General features: G+C 47.3%; 1 protein-coding gene across 6 annotated transcripts in view; it reads left to right on the forward strand.

The window, feature by feature from the left end:
- Nucleotides 1-13,003, forward strand: part of AXDND1 (axonemal dynein light chain domain containing 1) — an 80,039-nt gene that overhangs the window by 46,220 nt on the left and 20,816 nt on the right. For all 6 annotated transcript variants that reach the window (XM_084772431.1, XM_084772428.1, XM_084772433.1 and 3 more), the window contains 3 exons: nucleotides 2,759-2,852; nucleotides 6,397-6,605; nucleotides 8,677-8,773. In XM_084772431.1, coding sequence (XP_084628557.1) covers nucleotides 2,759-2,852; nucleotides 6,397-6,605; nucleotides 8,677-8,773 — 400 coding nt within the window. The remainder of the gene's footprint in view (nucleotides 1-2,758; nucleotides 2,853-6,396; nucleotides 6,606-8,676; nucleotides 8,774-13,003) is intronic.

A 13,003-nucleotide genomic window follows, 5' to 3' on the forward strand; every position in this document is an offset into this window, starting at 1 on the left:
CCGCTCTCCCCACAACCTTGGAGAATGAGGTGTCCATTGGCTAGATCTGAACAGGGGGTCTAGGTTTACGGCATGCATTGTCCTTGGTTGGTGCAACCGTTTATGCAGGCCCCCCTTGGTCCAGATCCTCCAGTGTTGGTGGTCTCCTTGTAGGGTTCCTGAATGCTCTGTGTGCTTCCATTCCCCATTCTTCCACACCCCTCTCACCCGGAGTCCCAGCATTTGTCCCAATCCCCTGCTGGATGGAGTCTCTCAGAGGACATCTATGCTGGACTAATATCCACTTATAAGTGAGTGTATACCATGTGTGTTACCTCACTCTGGATGATGATCTCTAGTCCATCCATTTGCCTGAAAATTTCAAGACTTCTTTGTTTTTAGTAGCTGAATATTCCATTGTGTAAATGTACCACAATCTTTATGCATTCTTTGGTTGAGGGACATCTAGGTTGTTTCCAAATTCTGGCTATTATGAATAAGGCTGCTATGAACATAATTGAGCACATGTCCATGTTGTATGGTGGAGCATCTTTCAGGTAGATGCCCAGTAGTGGTACAGTTGGGTCTTGAGATAGCACTATTCCCAATTTCCTGAGAAAATACCAGATTGATTTCCAAAGTGGTTGTCCAAGTTTGTACTCCCACCAGAAGTGGAGGAATGTTTCCCTTTCTCCACATCCTTGCCAGTATGTGCTGCCACTTGAGTTTTTTATCTTAGCCATTCTAATGGGTGTAAGATGCAATCTCAGAGTTGCTTTGATTTGCATTTCCTTATGACTAAGGACATTGAGCATTTCTTGCTTTCTTTCTTTCTTTCTTTCTTTCTTTCTTTCTTTCTTTCTTTCTTTCTTTTTCTGAGACAGGGTTTCTCTGTGTAGTCTTGGCTGTCCTGGACTCACTTTTTAGACCAGGCTTGCCTCACCTGCCTCTGCCTCCCAAGTGCTAGGATTAAAGGCGTGCATCACCATGGCCCGACAAGCACAAGCATTTCTTTAAGTGTTTCTTATCCATTCAATATTCCTTTATTGAGAAATCTATGTTTATCTCTGTACCCCATTTTTAATTGGTTTATTTGGTTTGATGGTGTTTAATTTCTTGAGTTCTTAATATATTTTGGATATTAGCCCTTTGTCTAATGTAGGGTTGGTGAAGATCTTTTCCCAGTCTGTAGGCTGTCGCTTTGTTCTTTTGATAGTGTCTCCTGCCTTACAGAAGCTTTTCAGTTTCATGAGGTCCCGTTTATTAGTTGTTGATCTCAGGATCTGAGCTATTGGTGTTCTCACCAGGAAGTTGTCCCTGTGCCAATGAGTTCAAAGCTCTTCCCACTTTTTCTTCTAAAAGATTTAGTGTGTCTGGCTTTATGTTGAGGTCTTTAATTCACTTGGACTTTAGTTTTGTGCAGGGTGATAAATAAGGGTCTGTTTGCATTTTTCTATATGTAGACATCCAGTTAGACCAGCACCATTTGTTGAAGATGCTATCTCTTTTCCATTGTGTGCTTTTGTCAAAAATCAAGTGTCAAAAAAAAAAATCAAGTGTCCATAAGTGTGTGGGTTTATTTCTGGGTCATTAATTCAATTCCATTGATCAACCAGCCTATTTCTATGCCAATATCATGCCATTTTTTATTACTGTGGCTTTATAGTACAGCTTCAGATCTGGGATGGAGATTCCTCTGGAAGATCTTTTATTGTACAGGATTGTTTTAGCTATTCTAGGTTTTTTGTTTTTCCGTATGAAGTTGAGAATTGATCTTTCAAGGTCTGTAAAGAATTGTGTAGGTATTTTGATAGGGATTGCATTTTGAATCTGTAGATTGCTTTTGGTAAAATGGTCATTTTTACTATGTTGATTCTCCCAATCCACGAACATGGGAGATCTTTCCATCTTCTGATATCTTCTTCAATTTCTTTCTACAGAGACTTCAAGTTTTTTTCATGTAAGTCTTTCACTTGCTTGGTTAGAGTTACACCAAGATACTTTATATTATTTGTGGCTATTGTGAAGGATGTGGTTTTCCTAATTTCTTTCTCAGCCCATTTGTTATTTATATACAGAAGCACTACTGATTTTTTAAAAAAAAAATTAATCTTGTATCCAGCCACTTTGCTGGAGGTGTTATCAGCTATAGGAATTTTCTGGTGGAATTTTGGGGGCCTAAGGCCAGGCCCACCCATGCTCCACGCAGTGTGGACCCCTCTCAGTCAGGACACTCCAGTTCCGGTGCTCTGTTAGCTCCCAGCCCAGTCCATCAGCTCAGTCGCAGACACTGTGCATGGCACAATAGGAGCCACCATCTTGGATTGCCCCGGAAGCTTTCAGTAGTTTAGTTTTTAAAAATTAACTCTCATCGTTTTCAGTGGGGAGTGGACCATACTGATTCTGCACATTGTCACGAAGCCAGCCAATCACTGAGATGATTTTAAAATTAGTTAGCATTATACAAGAAGGTCCTCCTAGCCTAGGAGGGAACATCCAGGTGCACGAATGTTCACGGTCAAGAGAGAACATTGCAGGTACACTGTCCCAAGTGCATCATGCCAGTTGACATCTGTCTAGGAGTTAGGAAGACTGTTCCAACCTAACCAACATATCTAGCAGTTCAAGGCTTTGAATCACGTTTGCCTAAATTCTCAAAAACTTCTCAACCCTGCCCCCCCCCTTTCCTGCTAAATCAATCCCCTTTCCCCTCACAGATGGTGACTTGTATACCCTAGTCAAGTTTCTTACATTTAATTTGCCTGCTTTGTTCCTGCAGGTCACTCCAAGGACATATATTTGACATGATTCAACAATTGCTTTTGAAGATAGGCAATGAAATCAGCAATGGTAACATTGAACTTCTTCGTCACGTATGTATTTGTATGGATTTTGCAGGATCCAATTTTGCTTTGGTTGGGGATTTTCTTCAAGGAAAAACAAGGCCCAATTGAAGTAGGCAGTGGGAAGAGCAAAATGGAAGCTTATATAGTAATTATTCAAATGATTTTCAATGGAAAAATAAAGTTTAGCAGAGTGGGTATCACGTGACGGACTCGAGCTCTGTCTGACGACATGGGGAAGACATTCTAGCACTGTTAGGACCTCAAGGCATTGCTCCAGCAAGCCTTTCCACAAATGCTCGCTTTACACCATCGAGACCCACAGAGTCATATATTTGTTCTCTTTTATAGAATTCATTCTTTGCCACAGGATCATTTGAGAACATCCTTATATACTTCCTTATTAACACTGGGTATTTTAGTGTAGTTAGTCCATGTAAGCAATGTCAGACACTGGAAATGCCCCCTGGTGACTACAAGCATGGGTGTTTGAAAGTGGAAGAGTGTGTCTTTTTCTCCAACAACCAGGCATTTCACTTTCTAATCCATTTTCAACCACCAGTTTTTTGCCGTTTTTTCTTTGGCTTTGTTCTGTTTTCTCTGTGCTATTTGCCTGTCTGAAGCATTAGTCTGTAGCATTTTATTTATTTATTTTTTGCCCATGCATGTAGTGTGTTTGCCTGTGTGCATGTGTGTTTGCAAGTATATGTATGAGCATGTTTGTGGAGGCCACAGGTTGGTGTTGTCTTCTTTACTTTCTCTTTATTTGTTGAGGAGGGTTCTCTCACAGCATCAGGAACTCATGGATTCAGTCACCAACTCAGCTAGTCTAGCTAGCCAGCTTGCTCTGGGGTCCCATTTCTACCTTCTGAGCACTGGGGAACAGCAGGCCACCATGCCTACCCAGTTTTTACCTGGATTTTGAACTCTGGCCTTCAAGCTTATATAACAAGTGCTTTATTCTGTAATTCTCTTAGCAAAAATGATTTGAGGAAGAAGTTATTTCTAACTTGCATATCAGAATTGTGAATACACTTTCTGTTATAAAATATATACAAAAGTCAAAAGACTTAAAATAGTTTAAAACAATTTTGAAATGGTTCAAAACACTGATATGATCAAACAGTCCCACCAGTGCTGCTTCTTAACTGTTTCTACCTGCAGGCTGGGGTCCTGGTTAAAGCCTCTTGTAGGTCTCCTCAAAGCTCAGCTTACTTTGATGTTTTTTGCTGAAACTATAGCTCAGAAAGAGACTCAGATCCGAAGTGAAGCTCATCGCTAGGCGCATCTGTTACATGACGGCACTCATTTTTGAGCCTGTGAATTGTGCAATGGATTCTTTTTAACTGACTAGTAAAATTTTCCGCTGGCCACGACATCCATTGGTTGTTCTTGCAAACAGTAGCTAGAGTAGTATTTCCGTATTTTAAGATAGTTTCTCAGTTCATTTTGTAACAGATTTGAAATTTACTTTCAGGCTTTTATGTAAAGAGGTAATTCAGTGGGGTATGGTGGTGTGTACCTATAGTCCCAGCAGTTAGGAAGCTCAGGCAGGAAGATGGTCCTCATCAGTTTGCATCCAATCTGTGCTACATAGTATGATCTGGGAAAGCCTGGGCTACAAAGAAGACCTTGTCTCAAACACACGCATGCACGCACACACAAGTGTGTAAGTAAGTAAACAAACAAACAAACAAAGCTAGTCTGCTGGTCTGTGATCAGTTTTCAGCAGCCAGTTCACACCAAGATGGAGCTACAAACAGCAGTGGATTTACAAAATGTCCTCTCCTTAGTACATTTCATTTACTAATTCTCTCTCACTGTCTTCTCTCTCTCTCTCTCTCTCTCTCTCTCTCTCTCTCTCTCTCTGTCTCTCTCTGTCTCTCTCTGTCTCTCTGTCTCTGTCTCTCTCTCTCTCTGTCTCTCTCTCTCTCTCTCTCTCTCTGTCTTTTTCTGTCTCTCTCTGTCTCTCTGTCTCTGTCTCTCTCTCTGTCTGTCTGTCTCTCTCTCTCTCGTGAGCAAGCATGTGTGAGGTTTGTGCCCAGGTATGTGGGTGCTGGAAGAGGCCAGAAGCATCAGATCTCCTCAACTGGAGTTGTAAGAGTTTGTCAGCCACCTGAATTTGGGTCCTCTGCAACTGCGACATGTACTTTTAACTTTTGAGCCAGCTCCTCCGCTTCCTTTAGTTTTTACCTGATTGAAAGGATTCACTAACAGGATGCATGTGCTTGCTGAGCATTGTACTTCATTGACTTGACCCAGAGGGGGCATCACTGCTGGAGCCTCTGTGACCACCATGGCCAATAGAATAATGACCTATGGAAGGCAAGAAGGCAGTTGGGTTCAACACGATGCTGGTTCAAACTTCAAAAGTCTGACACCGCGTGGCTTATTTTAGGCATATGTAAACGCAGCACAACTGGGTGAAAACTTTTCTGGTGATAATTAACTCAATCCTGTGTGCACAGCAAAGTGGACATAAAACTCTTTAAGGAACAAAGTAAGCTAAATAAAAGTCAGATGTGACTACATAACCATCGTTTGTAACACACATGTGATGCCTTCTGCAGGATAGACTCTGTAGAGTAACTGAGAGAAACAAGCTTATGATGCAATGAGGATCCAGTGTGGCCTCTGGTCACACAGATAGCACAGAGGTCACCAGGCTAGAACTCATGTCTGCCTTCTGGGTGGATAGCAGGCCTTGCATTCCTCCCCTAAAAGGAACAACCCTGTATGCTAACATTCCAGGTTCCCCTCGTGCTTATTTATGTGTGAGCCCGAGGACCTCCGCGCCTCCTACCCATCACTCCCTTGTTTGTATTTGATGTTGACTTTCTACACAACTACCAACCAACAAACTTTGAAAAGATACTATATTATCAAAAGTGATATGATGAAGAAGCTGTGGGCTGTCAGCTTCAGACTGCTTATAACATACATCTCAACGAGTTACTCGTAGAGCAAGAATGCCTTGGGGCACAATTTGGCAACTTGAACCTTAGTGACTTAACACTCTTGGTCAAGATGAAGAAGTAAAAACTAGTTTAACACATAATAGTGAGAAAAGAAAAAAAAATAGGATTACAGTAGCTAAGTAAGTATATGATTTCTTTAAGAATTGTGGGTTGTGGAAAGTTGGACATGAGTATGATCATTCCTATTTTTGTTTTATTTTTATGTGTATGTAAGTGGTGTGTGTGTGTGTGTTTCATGTGTGTATGTGTAGGTGCATGTGAGTGTATGTGTGAAGGCCTGAGACTGATGCCAAATAGCTTCTTCAGTGCCTCATCTACTCTAGTCATTGAGGCAAGATCCCTCCACCAAACTCAGAGCTGACCTATATAACTAGTCTTGCTAGCCAACTTGCTTTGGGGATCCCTGTCTCTGCTTCCCAGAACTGAAATTATAGGGATACAGGCATGCCCACCCAGCATTTAGTTGAAGTCTCTTGCTTACAAGTGCTGCAAAGGGCAAATCATCTTCCCCAGCCTCCTTCCTGTTTTTATTATTTAAACATAATATAGCCTTTGTTTTTTTAAAATGGTTGTTTGAATTGCAATCATTTCAACAGGTGGATGAACTGCACATAGCTATGGTTCAGTGGATGGTAAACTTTCTGACTATAATGCTTCCTGACTTTACTGACCACGACACTCTCCCAAAGCTGGATGACGATGAACTAGAGACCACTGAGGAACACGATGTAGGCGTTGCAGAATTAGAGTTAAATGGGATTTTACTGGCTAAGCGGTTGGCACAGTTCTCCAGCTACTTGTACAGGTGACGCCTTCTGGTTCCTGCACTGCTGTCCATTTGAAGGCTAATGCATGTGAGGTAGAACAGATATCAAAATAACAGCATTAGGGATTGCTTTAAGACCTTGAGAGAAATATTAGCTCGAGGCGGGAGGGTCATGAGTTCAAGGCCAGGGTGGCTATGTAACAAAATCCTGTCTTGGAAGAAGAAAGACATGGTGGAACACGCCTTTAATCCCAGCACTCAGGAGGCAGAGGCAGGTGGATTGCTGTGAGTTCGAGGCCTACAGAGTTAGTCTAGGGCAGCCAAGGCTAAACAGAGGGGAAAAAAAAGAGAAGAAGAAAAAGAAGAAAGCAAACCTAGTTCAGGTTTTTCAACTTGCTTCAACCCTGTGCCCAGTGGCAATATAGGATCCTTTTGGAAACAGTATTGGCAGAAGGAAGATAGAAAATGTGCTATGTAGGCCTGAGTGTTAGTTTTTAACAAAAGGACTGGCTTACTTGTATAAATAAGATATATCTTGTGCTTTTATATGTGCTGGGAAACACTTAAATGCTTGTAGTCCTGGGGCTTAGATGATGACTCAGTGGGTAAAATGCTTATCATGCAAGCGTGAGTGCCTGGCTTTTGTGCCCAGCACCCATAGAAAAGACAAACATTATGTTTGCTCCCCATGCGCAGGGTTGGGAGAGCCAGAGATAGGCAGATCCTGGAGCTTGCTAGCCAGTCAGTCTAGCCAAACAGTATGTGCCATGTTCAGAAAGAGGCTCTGTCTCCAAAAGTAAAGTAGGGCACAATAGTGGAAGATACCTGACACAAGCCATGAGCCCCTGGCTTACACCCCTCCCCCAGAGAGAGAGAGAGAGAGAGAGAGAGAGAGAGAGAGAGAGAGAGAGAGCGCGCGCAAAATAAAATAAGATGCTTCTAATTCCATGAAAATTTGAATTTATACCTTTCATCTATTTCACTAAGTACTAACCATCATCTTTTATAAAACGGAAACAACAAAAACAAAAAAGCAAAAACCTGAGCTGGGTATGGTGGCTCACACCTTTAATCTCAGTACTCAGAAGGCAGATTTAGACAGCTCTCTGGTCCAATAGTGAGTTCTAGGACAGCTAAAGCTACATGGAGAGATCTTGTCTCAGAAAACTGAATACCAATCCAACAAACCAACAACAACAAAAACTCCAAAATGTGTTTATGGCGGCACATGCCTCTAGTCCCTGCATTTAGGAGATGGCCACAGGAGGACCAGGCAATAGGGCCAGCCTTGGCTACATAGTAAGTCTGAAATCTGTTTGGGCTACATGAAGTACTGTTTCAAAAAGAAAAACAATCTAAAAAGTTAGAAGAATTGTGAAGGTAGAAGATTCACGAAGATTCACGCCAAGTAAAGATGAGGGCTGAAAACTGTAACCTGTGGACTAAGTTGAGAGTTGCTTGTGGTTACATTTAGTTTTGGAAGTAGCTCATAAAACCAAGCTGAGTTTGCCTTTATTTCAACTCAAGTTTACAAATGTTCAGAGAAAGGAATGTGGCAGGAAGGCCACCAGGGCGAGATACTTAGAACAACAAATTATTGTCCTGGTAAAGCAGTACTGTGATTATTATGGTAAATAAGTGTGTCTAATGGTGATTGGATTTTAAGCACTTACAGGATCAGTTATGAGTAGATTATGCTAGGAATATTAGTCAGGTTGAAATACCTGAGATAATTAATTTATAAAGATAAAAGTTTTGTTTTTAGCTTATAGTTTGAAATGTTCTAGCCCATGACTTCTTGGCCCCAGTGCTTTGGGCCTGAGTCCTGGTGGCACAGACTTTGGGAGTCTGTGAGAGAACAACGTCCTCATTTCATAGCAAGGAAGCAAAAGGAGAAAAGAATGGAATAAAACAGGCCCCTCCATTGGCACCTTCCAGAGTCCTAATGGCCTCTGGTAGGCTCTTCTCCTGCCGCGTTCACTAGCTCCCAATAGTGCCATCTTGAGAGGAGAGGACCACCTGTGTAGCATGTGACCCTTGGGGGCGACACTCATCCAAATCCTAGCACTGAGGGTATGTGGACTCACTGTGGCTTCCTGTTTCTCTCCAGTTCCTGCATAAGCATGGTGAGAGCGATGGTTCTGATCAGAGCTGCTCACCTGAAGAAGAACCCTGCTAAGGACCTCCAGGAGCTGGAGAAGATGAGGGTAAGAATTGTTTGTCTTAGTTTTGCTTTGTTTTGTTTTTAGCAGATTTTTTTTCAAGCCTAATTAACTCAAAACAACTGTGCATACTTGAATTACATAATTTCACAATTCTATAATATTCATATGGCCATTAAAACATTCATTATAATAGAAGTGGTGGCTGGGCATGGTGGCACACACTTTTAATCCCAGCACTCAGGAAGCAGAGGCAGGGGATCACTGTGAGTTCGAGGCCAGCTTGGTCTACAAAGTGAGCCCAGGAACAGTCAGGACTACACAGAGAAACCCTGTCTTGAAAAACAAAACAAAACAAAACAAAACAAAACAAAACAAAACAAAAAAACAAAACAAAACCAAAAAAAATAATAGAAGTGGTGAATATATCCAATGCTCTGAAAGTTTATAACCCTTGACAGTCTCTCCTCTCAGACTTGTTTTATCCCCAGGGAATATTTGATCCATTTTCTGATACAAAAACCTATCTTCAATTTTTTTGAACTTATAAAAATGGAACTTTATAAAATATACAGAGATATTTTGGGTTAGGAAGATTTATTATCAGGTTAAGAGTATTTATATATCTCTGTATCTATGTTTACATACATGTGGGTGTCATCTAAGGTCAGAAGGTGTCAGATCCCCTGTATCTGGAGTTACAGACAGCTGTGAGCTGCATGTCATGCATATAGGGAACGGAGCTCAGGGCCTTTACAAGAACAGCAAATTCCCTTAGCCAGTGAGCCTGTGCCCCAGCCCCTTAGCCAGTGAGCCTGTGTCCCAGCCCCTTAGCCAGTGAGCCTGTGTCCCAGCCCCTTAGCCAGTGAGCCTGTGCCCCAGCCCCTTAGCCAGTGAGCCAGTGCCCCAGCCCCTTAGCCAGTGAGCCTGTGCCCCAGCCCCTTAGCCAGTGAGCCTGTGCCCCAGCAACTTAGCCAGTGAGCCTGTGCCCCAGCCCCTTAGCCAGTGAGCCTGTGCCCCAGCCCCTTAGCCAGTGAGCCTGTGTCCCAGCCCCTTAGCCAGTGAGCCTGTGTCCCAGCCCCTTAGCCAGTGAGCCTGTGCCCCAGCGCCTTAGCCAGTGAGCCTGTGCCCCAGCCCCTTAGCCAGTGAGCCAGTGCCCCAGCGCCTTAGCCAGTGAGCCTGTGCCCCAGCCCCTTAGCCAGTGAGCCTGTGTCTCAGCCCCTTAGCCAGTGAGCCTGTGCCCCAGCCCCTTAGCCAGTGAGCCTGTGTCCCAGCCCCTTAGCCAGTGAGCCTGTGCCCCAGCAACTTAGCCAGTGAGCCTGTGTCCCAGCCCCTTAGCCAGTGAGCCTGTGCCCCAGCAACTTAGCCAGTGAGCCTGTGCCCCCGCCACTTAGCCAGTGAGCCTGTGCCCCAGCCCCTTAGCCAGTGAGCCTGTGCCCCAGCAACTTAGCCAGTGAGCCTGTGCCCCAGCCCCTTAGCCAGTGAGCCTGTGCCCCAGCCCCTTAGCCAGTGAGTCAGTGCCCCAGCAACTTAGCCAGTGAGCCTGTGCCCCAGCCCCTTAGCCAGTGAGCCTGTGTCCCAGCCCCTTAGCCAGTGAGCCTGTGCCCCAGCAACTTAGCCAGTGAGCCTGTGCCCCAGCCCCTTAGCCAGTGAGCCTGTGCCCCAGCCCCTTAGCCAGTGAGCCTGTGCCCCAGCAACTTAGCCAGTGAGCCTGTGCCCCAGCCCCTTAGCCAGTGAGCCTGTGCCCCTGCCCCTTAGCCAGTGAGTCAGTGCCCCAGCAACTTAGCCAGTGAGCCTGTGCCCCAGCCCCTTAGCCAGTGAGCCTGTGTCCCAGCCCCTTAGCCAGTGAGCCTGTGCCCCAGCAACTTAGCCAGTGAGCCTGTGCCCCAGCCCCTTAGCCAGTGAGCCTGTGCCCCAGCAACTTAGCCAGTGAGCCTGTGCCCCAGCAACTTAGCCAGTGAGCCTGTGCCCCAGCCCCTTAGCCAGTGAGCCTGTGTCCCAGCCCCTTAGCCAGTGAGCCTGTGCCCCAGCAACTTAGCCAGTGAGCCTGTGCCCCAGCCCCTTAGCCAGTGAGCCTGTGCCCCAGCAACTTAGCCAGTGAGCCTGTGCCCCAGCCCCTTAGCCAGTGAGCCTGTGCCCCAGCAACTTAGCCAGTGAGCCTGTGCCCCAGCAACTTAGCCAGTGAGCCTGTGCCCCAGCCCCTTAGCCAGTGAGCCTGTGCCCCAGCCCCTTAGCCAGTGAGCCTGTGCCCCAGCAACTTAGCCAGTGAGCCTGTGCCCCAGCCCCTTAGCCAGTGAACCTGTGCCCCAGCCCCTTAGCCAGTGAGCCTCTGCCCCAGCCCCTTAGCCAGTGAGCCTGTGCCCCAGCCCCTTAGCCAGTGAGCCTGTGCCCCAGCCCCTTAGCCAGTGAACCTGTGCCCCAGCCCCTTAGCCAGTGAGCCTGTGCCCCAGCAACTTAGCCAGTGAGCCTGTGTCCCAGCCCCTTAGCCAGTGAGCCTGTGCCCCAGCCCCTTAGCCAGTGAGCCTGTGCCCCAGCAACTTAGCCAGTGAGCCTGTGCCCCAGCCCCTTAGCCAGTGAACCTGTGCCCCAGCCCCTTAGCCAGTGAGCCTGTGCCCCAGCCCCTTAGCCAGTGAGCCTGTGCCCCAGCCCCTTAGCCAGTGAGCCTGTGCCCCAGCAACTTAGCCAGTGAGCCTGTGCCCCAGCCCCTTAGCCAGTGAGCCTGTGCCCCAGCAACTTAGCCAGTGAGCCTGTGCCCCAGCCCCTTAGCCAGTGAGCCTGTGCCCCAGCCCCTTAGCCAGTGAGCCTGTGCCCCAGCAACTTAGCCAGTGAGCCTGTGCCCCAGCCCCTTAGCCAGTGAACCTGTGCCCCAGCCCCTTAGCCAGTGAGCCTGTGCCCCAGCCCCTTAGCCAGTGAGCCTGTGCCCCAGCCCCTTAGCCAGTGAGCCTGTGCCCCAGCCCCTTAGCCAGTGAGCCTGTGCCCCAGCCCCTTAGCCAGTGAACCTGTGCCCCAGCCCCTTAGCCAGTGAGCCTGTGCCCCAGCAACTTAGCCAGTGAACCTGTGCCCCAGCCCCTTAGCCAGTGAGCCTGTGCCCCAGCCCCTTAGCCAGTGAGCCTGTGCCCCAGCCCCTTAGCCAGTGAGCCTGTGTCCCAGCCCCTTAGCCAGTGAGCCTGTGTCCCAGCCCCTTAGCCAGTGAGCCTGTGCCCCAGCGCCTTAGCCAGTGAGCCTGTGCCCCAGCCCCTTAGCCAGTGAACCTGTGCCCCAGCCCCTTAGCCAGTGAACCTGTGCCCCAGCAACTTAGCCAGTGAGCCTGTACCCCAGCCCCTTAGCCAGTGAGCCTGTGCCCCAGCCCCTTAGCCAGTGAACCTGTGCCCCAGCCCCTTAGCCAGTGAGCCTGTGCCCCAGCAACTTAGCCAGTGAGCCTGTGTCCCAGCCCCTTAGCCAGTTAGCCTGTGCCCCAGCCCCTTAGCCAGTGAGCCTGTGCCCCAGCAACTTAGCCAGTGAACCTGTGCCCCAGCCCCTTAGCCAGTGAGCCTGTGCCCCAGCAACTTAGCCAGTGAGCCTGTGCCCCAGCCCCTTAGCTAGTGAGCCTGTGCCCCAGCCCCTTAGCCAGTGAGCCTGTGTCTCAGCCCCTTAGCCAGTGAGCCTGTGTCCCAGCCCCTTAGCCAGTGAGCCTGTGTCCCAGCAACTTAGCCAGTGAGCCTGTGTCCCAGCCCCTTAGCCAGTGAGCCTGTGTCCCAGCCCCTTAGCCAGTGAGCCTGTGCCCCAGCAACTTAGCCAGTGAGCCTGTGCCCCAGCCCCTTAGCCAGTGAGCCTGTGCCCCAGCCCCTTAGCCAGTGAGCCTGTGCCCCAGCCCCTTAGCCAGTGAGCCTGTGCCCCAGCCCCTTAGCCAGTGAGCCTGTGCCCCAGCCCCTGGCCTAACTTTTTTGACTAAGTAGTCACTCTGAGACTCAAATTGTTAATTTTATCAAAAGCTCGTGCTTTTTAGTGAAGAGTAGGTATCTTGCTCATTTGTCATCAGTGGAATTTGAAAGGAGGAAGTAGTTTTGGCTCATGGTTTCAGTCTGGGCTCAGCGGGCTCCTTTGCTTTGGATCTGCACTGCGGTCAGGCATCATGGCAGAGGGGATATATAATGGGATAGAAATGCTCACCTCATGGCAACTGGGCAGCAGAAAGAGACAGACAAGAAGGGGCTAAGGACAGGACTTGCTCTTCAAGACAGAACCCCTATGAATCCAACCAAGTCCTACCCTCTATTAGCATATTCCTCACAACCT

This window comes from Acomys minous (assembly GCF_964271855.1).
Source record: "Acomys minous genome assembly, chromosome: 1".
In the NCBI taxonomy this organism is placed as follows: domain Eukaryota; kingdom Metazoa; phylum Chordata; class Mammalia; order Rodentia; family Muridae; genus Acomys; species Acomys minous.